The sequence below is a fragment of the Panthera uncia genome (assembly GCF_023721935.1).
Source record: "Panthera uncia isolate 11264 chromosome C1 unlocalized genomic scaffold, Puncia_PCG_1.0 HiC_scaffold_4, whole genome shotgun sequence".
In the NCBI taxonomy this organism is placed as follows: Eukaryota; Metazoa; Chordata; class Mammalia; order Carnivora; family Felidae; genus Panthera; species Panthera uncia.
The window spans coordinates 5,750,098-5,764,674 of NW_026057585.1; the positions used below are offsets into that span (position 1 = coordinate 5,750,098).

The 14,577-nt window shown below is 39.7% G+C and overlaps 1 protein-coding gene across 3 annotated transcripts in view; it reads left to right on the forward strand.

Annotated features, from left to right (window-relative positions):
• SPAG17 (sperm associated antigen 17) overlaps positions 1-14,577 on the forward strand; it is a 244,925-nt gene that overhangs the window by 181,927 nt on the left and 48,421 nt on the right. For 2 of the 3 annotated variants that reach the window (XM_049616487.1, XM_049616486.1), the window contains exons 34-43: positions 88-218; positions 1,933-2,060; positions 3,863-4,045; positions 5,007-5,120; positions 5,639-5,684; positions 7,555-7,654; positions 7,871-7,918; positions 10,585-10,684; positions 11,389-11,491; positions 13,185-13,316. In XM_049616487.1, the coding sequence (XP_049472444.1) occupies positions 88-218; positions 1,933-2,060; positions 3,863-4,045; positions 5,007-5,120; positions 5,639-5,684; positions 7,555-7,654; positions 7,871-7,918; positions 10,585-10,684; positions 11,389-11,491; positions 13,185-13,316 (1,085 nt within the window). The other variant, XM_049616488.1, reaches the window with a different exon arrangement.

Consider the following 14,577-nt stretch of genomic DNA (forward strand, 5'->3'; position numbering starts at 1 on the left):
AATACCATGACCTTTATTTAAAATTTTAAGTTTCAGGAGCATTTTAACTGAATACTTCACGCGATTCAATTTTATTGCTTCAAATAGGTTTTTTGTCATTTATGCTGATGGATCAGGAGCGGAACTTCTTCGAGACAGGGACATAGAAGAATACCTATCCTTGGCATACGGGGAATCAACTACTGTAGTTCTCCAGGAGCCAATACAAGAACAGCCAGGTAGGGAATGCAGAATGTCTGGAAGTCATTGTGTCTCCTTACCAGCATCCAGCCCCCTTATCCAGTCCACCCCCACGTCATCTCTACTTTCTCCCTTTCTCTCCCTTTTCAACTCTACTTGCCACATCGCCATGTCAACCTGTTTATACAGCTACTTATGCTCACTCCAAGCTTTATCTGGGCATCAACGTATGTAAAATGTATATAAGCCCCTCTCCTACCTGTAAGCAGATCTGAATTGAATCGGAGTTTAGGTATGGTAGGCATGTATCTATGATCCTATTTATGTGTTCCTTTCATCTGGCTAGGGGAAAAAAAAAAAAAGAAAAGTGAGATATCACTTGTAAGTTCTTTTTTTTTTTGAAGGTGTTGCCTTGATGAACTTAATATATTAAGAAAAGAAAATACGTTTGATATGTGAGTTAGAAAGTCAGCCTGAAATATGAGATAAGTTATATATATAATTATATTTATTGTATATTTATACTGTTCTCATCAATTTCAAAGAAATCAGTGTGTGGCTAAGGGTTCGAGATACGTATTGCATTAAGAAAGCATCATCGGTGTATGTTATATGTGTATTTAAACAGATATAAACGTGCATATTATCTGTGAATGAAACCAATGGATTGTGCTTAGGTTCATGTTTCGTCTTTTCTCTGGTGGTATATACTTTGCACTCATTTACGAATATGCCTGCATCTGTGCACTTATATCTTTTAGTGTATCAATGCACGTGTGCATGATAAAATAAACTTTGTGAATGTGGGGAGTGGGGTGCTCTGATTGGTTGTGCAAGGCTTCATCACAGATTGCTCTGTTAGTTATTTAGCATCTAGATAACCCAGCATGTGCCAAACACACTGGCTGGGTGTTAAGAATACAGTGAGAGCTAAGACAGCGTGGACCCTGCTTTCATAGTGCTTAGAGTTTAATGAGAGGATAGGCATTAATTATATAGTCACACAATAACTGTGATTGTGTGATTATAAATTGGGGTAAGGTCTGTGAGGGAAAGGAATATGGTTCTATGAGAGCATTAACAGAGGAACCTGCTGTAGTCTACAAGGCTTCCCTGAAGACACTGGCACCAAGAGCTGGTGGATAAGTAGCAGCTAATTAAAATAGGAGGGAGAGCCTTCTTGGAAGAGACAGTACAAAGCAGAAAGCAAAAAGCCTTGGAGAACCGGGAGAAAAATGCTGAAGTGGCCAGGGCACAGAAGGAGGGGATAGTGCAAGTTAGGGCAGGGTGAGAAAACACCGAGGACTCGGGTTTGTCCTGTGAACAGTGGGAAGTCAAAGAAGAGTTTAAACCATGGACTAACATAATCAGTCACTCTGACTGCTAGCGGGAGGTTCACTCGCAGAGTAGAGCTGGGTAGAAAAGCTAGTTGTTGCTCTAGCCCAGAACAGCATCTCTCAGAGGCAGATGATCCAAGGTAGGTCAGCGGGTAAGCTCAAGTGAACCGACAGGACTTGGAGGTGGTTTTTGAAGAATAGTAAGGTGTCAATGAATAATTCCAGGTGATCTAAACCCAGTCTCTAGGTGTTACAGTGGCCAAAAGCCTTACTTTACTTGTTAGATTGTAAGCTTCTTAAGCATAATCACTATGTCTCACTTATCAAAAAGCTCGCTGAATTTAGTGAAAACCTATTGAATTCTCAGAATGTATTTGATAGAGAAATGATCCACTGATAACTCTCTTTGAACCAGGTGCCCTGAGCATCACTGTCCTTCGCCCTTTCTGTGAAGCATCACCATGGCTAATGAAGAAAGAATTAGATACAATTGTTCCTCCGAATCTCCAGTCAAGGTCATGGGAGATGTTTCCCTCAGTCGAGGTATAAATTTTTTCTGCTGCAAAGTCACTACACTATTGCACATCTATTTCATCAATGGATTGGAGTCTCCAGTCTTCTCCCATATATTCGTATATTTTCATTCTTACATAAACTGTTCATGGGCTCGGGAGTTTTATATTTGAAGACTTTTAACATTTGTAGATTTTGGAGAAATACACCTGACTAGCTTTATTTCTTTTAGCCTGTGTTGCAGGCTCAAACGTCTTCCTATAGTATGGAAATACCCACTCTAAGTAACACGTGTTATACCTCTCCTATCATGGAATTACTGATACTATGCAATACAGAAAACTTTCCTTCTCTCATTTCTTATTTGTTAGTTTTAACACCCAACTTCAGGTCTCCTTTTTTGCCTAATTTACTAATGCATGAACTGAAGCACGTAAGAATGATGTGAAGGATTATACAAAGGATATGCAACTACAATGATAAAAAGTAAACGTTGTGATTATGTCAGATTAGAGAAGCTCCATCGAAAGTCTTTTTAAAGAATGGAAGAAAAGGTCTTAGAGATCTTGAGCAAGAATCATGAAGTCCTACACCTTGCAAGACTTGACACTTGATTTTGCAAGCCATTTGTGTAATAGGCCCAGTATATTGTTAGATGATAAATTATTAGATCAATGAGGACATTGACAATATGATCAGAGAGACATTCACGTGTTGGGTGGGGAGGCCAACGTTTTTTGGTTTATGATGATTTTTGTCCCCCTGCACAACCTTGTAATAGGAAGGGCACAGACAATGAACACTTAAGGTAACAAAGACCTCTGAGTCCTATTTTTTAATTTGGCAGCTATAACCAACACGATGAGTGAAAAGCATCTGAATTCTAGTCCTGAGTCTACCAATTGTTAATGTGGGATAGGGGACAAGCCACACTGGACCTCTACTTCCATATCTGAAAAATAGAAAGGCCACACCAAATGACTCGCTAAGGCTATATCCAGGTTGAAAGTAGTGCTTCACGACAAATAACATGCCACATCTGAGATTAATGAAAGAAGTTTATTCTCTTTCTCTGCAACTCCTATGGCTCTGGCCTTCTATGCCCAGTCACAGTGGCCCAGCCCAGGCAAGCCCCTCAGGGTTATCACTGACCAGGCATCAGAATGAATAGCAGTTTACAATGGAGGACATCAGGCACGCTACAGGACGTAGGGCATCAAAGCACACTACTCCTGAAAATCAATTACGAGGGTAACATAAAGCTGTGAGTCTAATCCGAGGCAGAACATATGTACCCCAAGAGACCCTGGGAAGACTCCGGAGGCATGCTTAATCTAGAGGGAGCTCAGAGACCACTCAGATCTATGGGATGATTTTTCTCTCTCAAAGAATCTCTCTAAGGTCAAAATGAACATGAAACCAGAAAGTGAAAGCCTAATTATTCCAGATGTCTTGGGCTGCTTCTGGGTAATAAGCAACAGTGCATTTACGCATTTTTCATAAGCTAGGCTACATTTCCATGATGCGACATTGCTTACTACTCCCCAAATGCTGTCCAGTGGGACAGCACTGGATAATGCTACAGGATTTTAATATATCCAAGTTCCCGGTAACGCATATAAAGAGGAAAGCATGCCCAGTTCTCTTACCAATTTCCCTTCTATCTGAGAAACATTTTGGGAGCAGGGATCGTATGTTTTTGACCACCGTATTCCCTAACAAGTGGTTCCTAGCATCGTGTCTACATAATAAGGACTCAGTTTAAAAAAAAAAAAAAAAAGCGAAAACATTCTGATTTTTTTGGTGCTTGTTTTGCTTCGTTTCGTTAACAGAAGAAGACTCCTGGACCTCCATTTGGCACTCAGATTTGGAAGGGCCTTGACACTGGGTCCAAACAGCTAGCAAGTGCGCCGGCCCCTATACTCAAGAGCCCCAGTGTTCTACAGATGCGCCAGTTCACCCAGCACGAGGTCATAAAAGAGGAGGTGAAGCAAAAGCTGCAGATTTCCCTTAAGGTAATGGAATCCGGGTCACCCGACCCAGAGGAATCAGCGACAGGGCAATCATTCCTCTTGGTTTCCTGAGGAATCTGAAATTATGTCACTGTACCAATATTTATCTAATGCGACAAAGGAATGTCAATTTTCCAGAGGGTAGGAGGTTGAGAAGTAGAAAATACTCAATGGTTCCCAGAAGGTATAGGAAGTATTGAGACCCTAAGGCACTGAAAAGATAGGTAACTTTTATATACGATTGCTATATAGTGTCCTCCTTCCCTCTTACTGTATGGGGAACTGGCTTTGTGACCTCTGGAAAAAAAGTACAGCTGCTTATTAATCTGCTACTTGTCCATGGAAGAAAAGGATTGTTGGTTTTCGGAAATGGTCTAAGAATTTGTAAATATATAGTTAATTGTGCACATCGTATCTATAGCATCTTCCTGTCTAGTTTGTCAACTGTCTCTGAACAGGATTATATATGTTTTGTTTATGGTTATATACCCAGCACCTGGCATACAGCGGGGGACGATTTATTTATGAAAATAGATGTTTATGGAAAAAGTAAAGTGTATTTCTCTTGGAAGCCAAGGCATAGACTAAGCCTAAACTTACATTCATAGACAGAATCATAAAGACTATCCTTGGAAAGGACTCTAGAAACCATCTAACCCAAGTCCGTACATTTTATTGATGAGGACACCGGAGCACAGAGCTAGAAGATGGGTCTCTGTGGCATCTCCATATAGTTCTAAGATCTTGTGGCCCTCAGGCTTTGTTTTTGGACATTTCAGGTCTTTGCTCATTAATGTAATCAAGGAAAAGGTTTTCCAGATTGCTCGACCAGTAACTGGTTTGTTGAGCACTGGGAACTTACATACTCTTACCTTTTCAGTAGTATTTCAAGTTGATGTTCACAGTTTTGGTGTTTCTGCCTCGTTTCGGTTTTTTATTGATTTATTTTATTCCGCTGACTTAGGATTATATAAACCATATTCTAAAGAAAGAAGATGAGCTACAGGAAATGACGGTTAAGGATTCCAGAACCGAGGAGGAAAGAGGCAATGCTGCAGATCTCCTCAAGCTCGTCATGGTGAGAAGGAAATGTTTTCAGTACCAATGTTTTCACTGTTGTTTCAATATCAGGTGCTTCAAGACAAAATATTACACCTCATAGCTGTTTCTGCCACTTCCATGGAACATTCGCCTTCCCTCCCTATAATTTCTTATTTCTGGGGAAAATCTGATTCCTCATGGATTGAATTTTCCAAAAGCTTCTTAGGCCCTTCCTTAAACTGTATATAATTCTGAAGGCTCTTAAATAAAAGTTTATACTGTCTTCAGAGAAAATGATGTTTATTGAAATGTGGAATGAATTAGTGAATGAAGGAGGAAGGAGGAAGAAAAAGGAATTTCTACAACTTGAAATGATTTGCATTTTTAAAAATTCTGTTGTGTGGAAGGAATGACTACAAAAAATCAAATACATTTTGTACTGGCATTAAAAAACGAATTCATTTGATAGTAATTTTCCATGAAGAATGCTGTAAAACCGAGTGAATTTGTATGTAATATAATCATCATCATTAAGGAATTCTATCTTCATTTCAGTCATTCCCTAAAATGGAAGAAACTACAAAAAGTCATGTAACTGAAGGTAACTACATATTTTTCTGCAAAATATTTAAAAATCTTAAATATCCTTCTCAGTCATTCCTTTGTCTGATAGCAAAGTACCATGTATATATATATTTCTGTTGTCACATTGGCCATGTTGTATTATAATTACTTATTTATGTATTTTTTCAGCCTACATTGTGAAACATGGCTGCATCTAATTTATCTTTAACTTTCATTTGTTGAATGAAAACAGTTGACATTTGACTTTTATGTTAACCTCAGCATGTATTTCCAACATACCTAAGACAGAAGAGGGAAACAACCAACCAGTCAACGCTCTCCCCCAACACACACACACACACACAGAACTTTTGAGCAACTACACAGTTACCACCAAAACCTTGCACTATTTTACACTGAATATATAGCTCAAGCAGTCTACCCTTGGAAAATATCCTCATTCAAAGCATATTTATTTGGAGGATATATAGCCCCAGCGAACTTAGTTATATGATTTCATAGTTCACAGCAGACAAGCAGGGAAGCATTTGGTGGTTTGGGCTTTTCTTTTCCTTTTCTATTTTGGTTGTATTACAAAGGTCAGAAACTGGCAGCCATAGGCTTCATTTAGCCCACAGACGTGTTTTATGCGTCCCCCACAGGGTTGGCTTACACAGTTATTTTTATCTGACTTTCCATCTCTTGAAATGTGACATTACCGCATGGTGACATTTGGCTGAAGATGATTAAAGCTGCCCCTTTAGAATGGCCACAAACAGAAGAATCCGTTACAGCCCATCGCGGCCACTCTGTTGTCACTCTTTTATCTGGGCAGCCCATTAAGCTATGGTTGTCAGATTTAGCAAATAAAAATACAGAAGGCTCAGTTACATTTGAATTTCAGGTACACAATAAGTAATCTTTCAGTATAAGTTCTATTGAATGTTCTATTTGGGACATACTTATACCAAAAAACTATTTGTTGTCCATCTGGAGTTCAAAGTTAACTGGATGCCCTATACTTTATCCGGTAACTGTACGTGGCAGCATTTGAATTTGTGGTCTCTGGTCTGAGGGGTACAATCACCATCGAGGTAAATGTGCAGGTTGCCTAATAATGAAGAACAAACGAAACATATTTTCAAACATATAAACAAACCAGCAAACAAACAGGGTCTTGCATAGTTACAGCCGCAATATTAGTGGTGGTGATTTTAAGTCAATGCTCCCCAAACTATTTCCCGAAACACTAGTCTATGAAATGGCTGCACCAAAAATGAACTTTATGATAAAGTAAGTTTGGATAATGCTGCATATTTCCTTATTTTTTAGAGAGCCACAGTGTATACTAAGTCCTACAGTAGCAAAACATATTTAACCTTGTATAAATCAGTATTTCCCAAGCTCAGATAGAACACGGAAACTTTTTTTTTTTTAATCTTTGTTAACATCCCACTGAGATCATGATCTGAGGAATAAACTCAGAATAACTGCCTGGATTATCAAACAACCATTGTATTATGTTAATATACTTAGATTCAGGCCCTTGGTTTTTTTTTTTTTTAGAAAAACAGTTTCAGTAAGATGGTTAATTTTTTTTAAAGTTTTGGTGTTTTAGATATGAAGAAATTCAGTTAGGTAAAACACTGATTCCCCAAATGATGTGGGATCAATGAGATGTCACTACATTCTACATTTTGGCAGTAAGATGTGTGTTCTCTAATAGAATATTCGATAAAAGTGGTCTGGTTTACTGTTGTACTACAGTTTGGTCAGGGAAATTCTAGTAAACACTTGATAGATTAAATATAAGCTCTTAGAAAACCTCTCAAGTGAGTCACCAGGCACCGATTGTGTGTTGTGCCATAAAGACGTGAGGATAAATTTAAATGCATCTATTTTTAAAGTTGCAGCCCACCTAACCGATTTATTCAAGCAATCATTGCCTACCGCTCCGGAATGTCTGCCAGAGACAACTGATACAGATTTCTTTGAAAGGAAATGGAGGTAAGCAGATCCCTTAATGTGTTCCAATTAGTATTAAGCATACAGTGATTGAGGAAATGGAGAGCCGTGCATCATAACTCGGGGTGACTATATCAATGCATCCTCAGCCTTTCATCTCCTACATTGCCAACAATTTATCACACAGTAGAGGTTTTTCTTTTATTGTTTGTAAGCTGAGAGCCTTGCCCTTTTTCATCATACTTTCCTTTCACGCAGGCAAACAACAAAAGGAAAGCACTGGAAAGAAAAGTTGGAACATAAGAGGTAATGCTATCTTGAAGCACGGTATCCATAAGCATGTGAAAATGGCCAGTTTTGTAGAGTCAGGAATCTTAGAGTGGGCTAGGTTGAAAAGTCCTACCACCTGGGCTCCCTGCCGTTGTCTGAATTTCTTCTACATTTTTGCCAAGTGGCTACTCAGCTGACGAGTGAGGCTGTCACTATCTCCAGGGGAAGCCCGTTTGACCCTCATGCAGATCCTCTCCTTTTTGTAAGCAAGAAAGCTCTCAGGTATTCTCTGCGCTGTGGCAATTCAAATATACTAATAAATATTCTAGAACTTAAGAGACTAGTTATAAACATTCAAGGATTCTTCTAACTCAGTGAAGAATGTGTTCCAGGCATTATGTGCTTTTCGTTCCTAGCCAAAGATACCACCCCGTGAGGAAAGGGACCCCGTGAGGAAAGGGACCCCATGAGGAAAGGGAGCCAGATGTATTTACTGAGAATCTAGTGGTACATATGGTAGAATTGCACACATTTGCATGACTCCTCTCCACAATGACTGGAGGAAGGATGAAGATTCTTCTTCAAAAAAAATGCCTGGGTTACCCTGTAGAACGTATGGGAGAAGTGGTGAGATAGGACGTTGCATCTCATGGGCCACCCCTGTATTCAAGGTCAAACTAGAAGGTATACATTGTCTCATGGAATATCCCTGATTTCTAGACCAGTGACAATGATTGCCTGTGGGGAAGCCGACCGAGAGGTTAGGGGACAGTGTGGGATGGAGACTTCCTTTTTATTGCATACTCTTTAATCCTTTTTTCATTATGCGTCTGTGTTATCCATTCACATTTTTAAAGTTCTTGAAACATGAACACTTTCAGATTTTAACCCACAGGTAGATGCTGGCAAGCCAGTGAAAGTTTTTGAAGAAGAAAGTGAAACGCATAATTAGATTTGTGTCATTGAAAGAGGAGTTTTGGCAGCGTGGAAAATGCGTTTGGGGAGGAGGGTTAAGGAATGAGAAGGTCTCAGGGGCACGGAAGGTGAGCCACAAAAAGGGCAGGTTCCGTGGAAGAATCAGAAAGGTGAATGCAGAGAGGAATTGGAGGTTATCAACTGGAGGACTTATTCTTTTGTGAGAACGGTTCCAAGAGTGACAGGCAGTAGCCCCACTGCCATAGACTGATGATGAATCAGGTGAGGCAGTAGAGATAAGATAATGTAATGGGAAATTAAAGTTGTTTCAGTAAGATGCTATTTTGATTCGGGCAGTATTTCCTGACAGGCCAGCTAGTATGAGAGAAAGGACACTAGTGTTAGAGTCAGCAGACCGAGAGTCAGTTCCAACTTGGTTACGTACAGATGCATGATGTCAGCTGGTCGTGCTTATTTTTTAGAGAGCCACGGTGTACCCTAGGTCCTACGGTAACAAAACGTGTTCAACCTTGTATAAATCAGCATTTCCCAATTTACTGATTTCCAACAGTAAAACGTACCTCAGGAATTCAGTTTGCTCATCTGAAACAGGAGGGTGTTGGGCCGCCTAATATCGGAGGTATCTCAGCCCACACATTGGGCAGCTAACAGTTGACTAGCGTTTGCACTTATCAAGGTCATGGGCTCAGAGGCAGGCAACCTGGGTTTTAATTCAGACTTCACCTCTTACTGGTTATGTGATTCAAGGTAGGTTACTTAGCTTTTCTATACCTTGGGGTTTTTTGACCAATAAAAGGGGCATAATAAGAGTAACTCATGGAGTTATTACAAGATTAAACGTGTAAAGCACTTTGTAAAATTTCTGGCATGTGAGAAGCACTTAAAAATGAGAACTATTTCAGATAAGATGAGGTCCAGCTACACTTAACAGACAACCCCCCAAATCAGTGCTTTTACAAGAAAGAAGTTTATCTTTCCTGATGTCAAAGAAGTCAGAAGTGGTGCATGACTTCCATCCTCCAGTTTGCCTCATGGTTGTAAAATCACTGCCACAACTCTAGCCATTCCATCCATATTTCAGGAAGTAGGAAAAGAGGTGAGGCAAGGACAAAGGGAAAGCCTCCCAGCTGAGTTAGATCTCTTTAAAGGCTATCTGGAGTCTTACCCAGTGATGTCAGCTTACTAGTTACTGGCCTTCCCTATATATATAGGAAAGGCTGGGAAGTGAAGTCTTCAGCCTTCTAGTCTTTCGAGGTCTATCGCCTCCCCAACAGAGAGTTCTGATACTGGAAAGACAATTAGCAGAATTATCATGATTGTTTTTATTTTACTTTGTAATCACTGATCACACTATTCACAAACCACTCCTGAGGTTTTGGTTTTAGTTTCTGTTACCCTTGCTACTGAAATCATGGAAATTGGTAGAATCAAGCTGGCCTTTAAACCTCAGAGAATTGAAAGACACGCAAAAAAGGTCAACCGTGTGTATTTTAGTCTTTTGAGATCAACTGTAAAGCCAAACTCCCACCTGGTATCATTATTTCTTATCTTAAATGAAAGCTGATTTTTGAAGTAAGGAATGTGACTGATTCTAGAAAGAGCAGAAAATGAACCAAAGCCCGCTGACCAAAAAAATTGTCTGATGAGTTCTTATCCGTTTTATTGTTAGCGATCCCATTTTCTGCAGGATTTAAAGGTAAAACACAAGTGAATAACATTGTAAAACATTCTGTCTTCTTTTGCATCGTTATGGAAATATCAACCAGGAAGGATATTGAAACCACACAAAATTACCTAATGGAAATTAGGAACAAAGTAATATCACCCTACTTCAACTTGGAAATGAGCAAGTTATGTCAGTCTAAGGTAATTGAACGTAATTAACAACAATTAAGTAAGAATCTTTATAGAGATTGATGCAATGCATGTGTTATTATGTAACCTACCTTTCCTGATGTTTCTTTCCTTCATCAGCCCAGCTGACTAACTTTACCTTTCAAATCCACGTCCTCAAGAGCATTTGAGAGGGAAAACTAATTTCAGGTCTTGCCAATTTATTACTACCACTCCAACTTCGTACCTTGCATTATCACTATTAATCACCCTCTTTCATCTATTTCAAGTCCTTTTGGGAGTTGAATTCTCCCCACTTTTATCCCATAAATTCCATTTTGAAGTTTTTATCCCATTAAGATTTCTGCATCCATCAGCTGCTGAAACAGCACTAAATTACTGTGAGTTCTTGGAAGCCCAAGGAGACAGAGCACTCCCATGAAACCTTGGAACTTTTCAGCAAAGTGAATATCCTCATGTGTTTAGAGCTTGTTGTATTTCTATGGATGTTCCAGATGCTATTATTAACCGGAAGCTGCCTGAGAAGAAGTTACAGGAAGTTAGGACAGAATGACCAAATCTAGAATTGAGTTGAACGGTCTCTGGAAAAACTTTCAGTTTCAGAGCCTTAAAAAAGAAAAATGGTTTCATCATTGCTCTTCAACTTAACATGCTTGTGGAGGGTGCCTTCCAGGCATGCATAAGTCTAAAGTAAGTCTTTTGGATTTCTCTTTCAGTTTCATTATCTGGATACGCTTTCCAAAAACTTGCCTCCTTTTCCAAAGACAGTGGAAGATGCAGACGAAACAGCTGTTCAGAAAACATCCGATCTTCCTCCAGGTAATGTGTTTCTGTAGCTTCCTGTTCCTGTCACTGAACTTAAATGAGGAATGCCTAACAATGAATGGCCTCTTAGGACATAACTATTTCCTACCGCCTCTTGTCTCAGTAACGGCTGATGGCATAACCTATTGTGACTTGTGTATTACAAATTTGGCTGAGTTATATGAAGAAGCCAAGATACAAATCGAATTTAGTTTTCCTCCAGTGTGCTTAAAATTTACCTAAGAATATTTAGAAGACCTGACTGATTTATAAGTCAAGGGAGTAATGAAAGTTTGGAGGAGAACAGGCCAGACACACAGGCTCGAGGTATCAGCTCACATAATACCTGATAATAAGGAGGAAAATGTGTCTTTATAGTGAAGAGATAGGCCATTTTCCAGCCCAACCAAGTGATCAAACTTCTAGCAATTATGACAGCCTAGCATTAAGTGCTCTCTCATATAATACAATATGAAGTGCCTCGGACCTATATAGAATTCTTGCCAAGATCAGTAACCTAAATTTAACCAAGAGAAAACAATCAGACAAGTCCAGAATGTAGACATTCTAGGAGACGACTGTCCTGGACCCTTCAAAAAAAAGTGTCATTAAAAGAAAAAAGATGGGATGATTGTTGTATACTGAAAGACACTAGAGAGGCATCTAAACTACCTGCAATACATAAACTTTGGAAGCCGAGTTGAGAAAAATAAACAGCTATCAAAGATCTTTTGGAGCAACTGTACAAGTCTGGAGTAGGGGACTGTTAGTTGGGGGCATTGTGGAATTTTTCTGAGTTTTCTTGGGTGTGATGATGGATGTGTAGAACAAGGTCTCCTTTGCCAGAGATGCATGTTGGAGAATTTAGGGATGAAATGCAACTTAGTGCTGCTTTTTCATAAACTGGGTAGTGAAAATTCCCCCACAGAGGAATTTTCTACTGCACAATGCCATACCAGAGGTTCGGCTGCCTGGAATGAGCACAGCCAAAGAAAACATCTGATTACCACAGAGTCTGCAAAGCAAAGATTAAGGCTGGAAAAATGACTTGGAAACAAAATGGGGAGAAATCAGAGACGAAGGCTGATGGTGCTGGTGCCCACCTGTTCCCAGGCAGACAACTGTAATCAATGAAGCCTATTGTCCCCTTGAAAGGGGGCGAGGCCACAGGTTTCTCAACAATCCTCCAGGCAGCAACCACCATTCAGCCAGGGTGGCCCACATGCAAGTTGAAATGTACTATTTGCATCCCCAGTCCTTGATAGATGTATTTTAAATGTGTTTCATGTTGCACTGATTTCTTAGAGAGACGCGTCTTAATAAAGAGCTACATTATCATAATAATGAATGGATTCAAGATTGGAAACTTTAAAAACAAAAATCACAGCTCAGTTACTCTTGCCACGTAAAAGTAGGCTAAATTACTTGGCTTCTGCTGCATAACCCAACCAAGATAATTACTGTGTTGCCTTGCGGAACCATCTAGCTCCTGGGGAGTGCGTTCCTTGCAGATACCACCCTGTTGATGGCAAACGTGGCATCATATCATGACGAATCCTTGCCTCTTAAAAGCTTTCTTCCATTTAGTCGTTCTAAAGGCAGGGGTGTAGGGAGCACCTTGTTTGCTGTAAAGAAGAATACAAACATCAGTAGTCCTTATCTCATGGACCAGAGTATCACTTTATAATATTTGTTTGGGGTTTTCTAGGTTCCCAGTCAGAAACAGTTTCAGGACAGGAGTCCCCACAAACACCGAGTGTTCCAAAACTCAAGAGTTTTGTAGATGCCAAGGAGTCTGCTGACCAGAACCAAACTGAAAATTTGGCAAAACCTATTGAAGGTATGGCAGTCATTTGCTTTATCTCATTCTTTCTCGAAACTGAATGTTACCTCTTTTTGGAGGACGGAAGATGACACTGGGAGCGGAGGGTCTGGTTGGCGGTTACAGAAAAAATTCCAGTGGGTCACAGAGCCCAGAACTAAAGCACTTTGTAAGGCTTCTTCGCACATCAGAGTATCGCAAAAAATGTTTTGAGAATGATTGCAAGTCCTAGATTGAAAGGAAAAAATGGCAAATATGTATTAGACGGTTATTATATTTTATTTCTTTATTGTATATAATTATTTATTTTAATTAATTTATTACATTATATTATTTGATTTTATCCCTCGTGGATCTGAGAGCTTGCAATATTTACTAAATGTCAGGAACCTGGTAGCTTTTTTTGAGCAGCCAGTAATTTGGTGGTTGGACTCATATTTACCCACCTTTTCAGGTACTTTCTTGGTCTGCAGGTGCTAGAAGAGAAACATAAAGTGTAGTCTCTATTTATACAGCACACCATCTCATTTGTAGCAGAAATTAAAGTATGGAAAAATACAAAATAGTTGTAATTACAGTGGAATCACACTGATTTCACTGAAGTTAATTCAACTTTATGGCTGGTCAGTAAAAAAAAGAAAAACAGAGTATTTAAAATTGTGTAGATGAATTTTCACCCCTTTACTCCTGTGGACATGGTCCATTTTGAGGGGGGCACTTGTTGGGATGAGCACTGGGTATTGTACGTAAGCAATGAATCACAGGAATCTACCCCCAAAACCAAGAGCAACATACACTGTATGTTAGCTAACTTGACAATAAATTATACTAAAAAACAAAACAAAATAGAAAGTGAGATGGGAATCGGACAAGAGGTCTTAGTTTTACCTCTCCCAGAGGGAGCATCTTGCTACCTCTATGAGTGACTTAAGGGATTTACCTTACACATGCCTTTTGCCTTCCTGATTTCGAAGTTATCTCTTCTGGGGCGCCTGGGGGAGGTTCAGTCAGATAAGTGTCCGACTTCGACTCAGGTCATGATCTTGCCATCCGTGAGTTCGAGCCCCGCGTCGGGCTCTGTGCCGACAGCTCGGAGCCTGGAGCTTGCTCTGGATTCTGTGTCCCCGCCTCTCTGTGCCCCTCCCCCACTCGTGCTCTGTCTCGTTCTGTCTCCCAAAAATAAATAAATGTTAAAAAAATAAAAATAAGTAAATTTAAGGTTATCTCTTCTATAAAGTTTATTCATCTAGTGGACAATTTACTCAATGCCCACTGTACA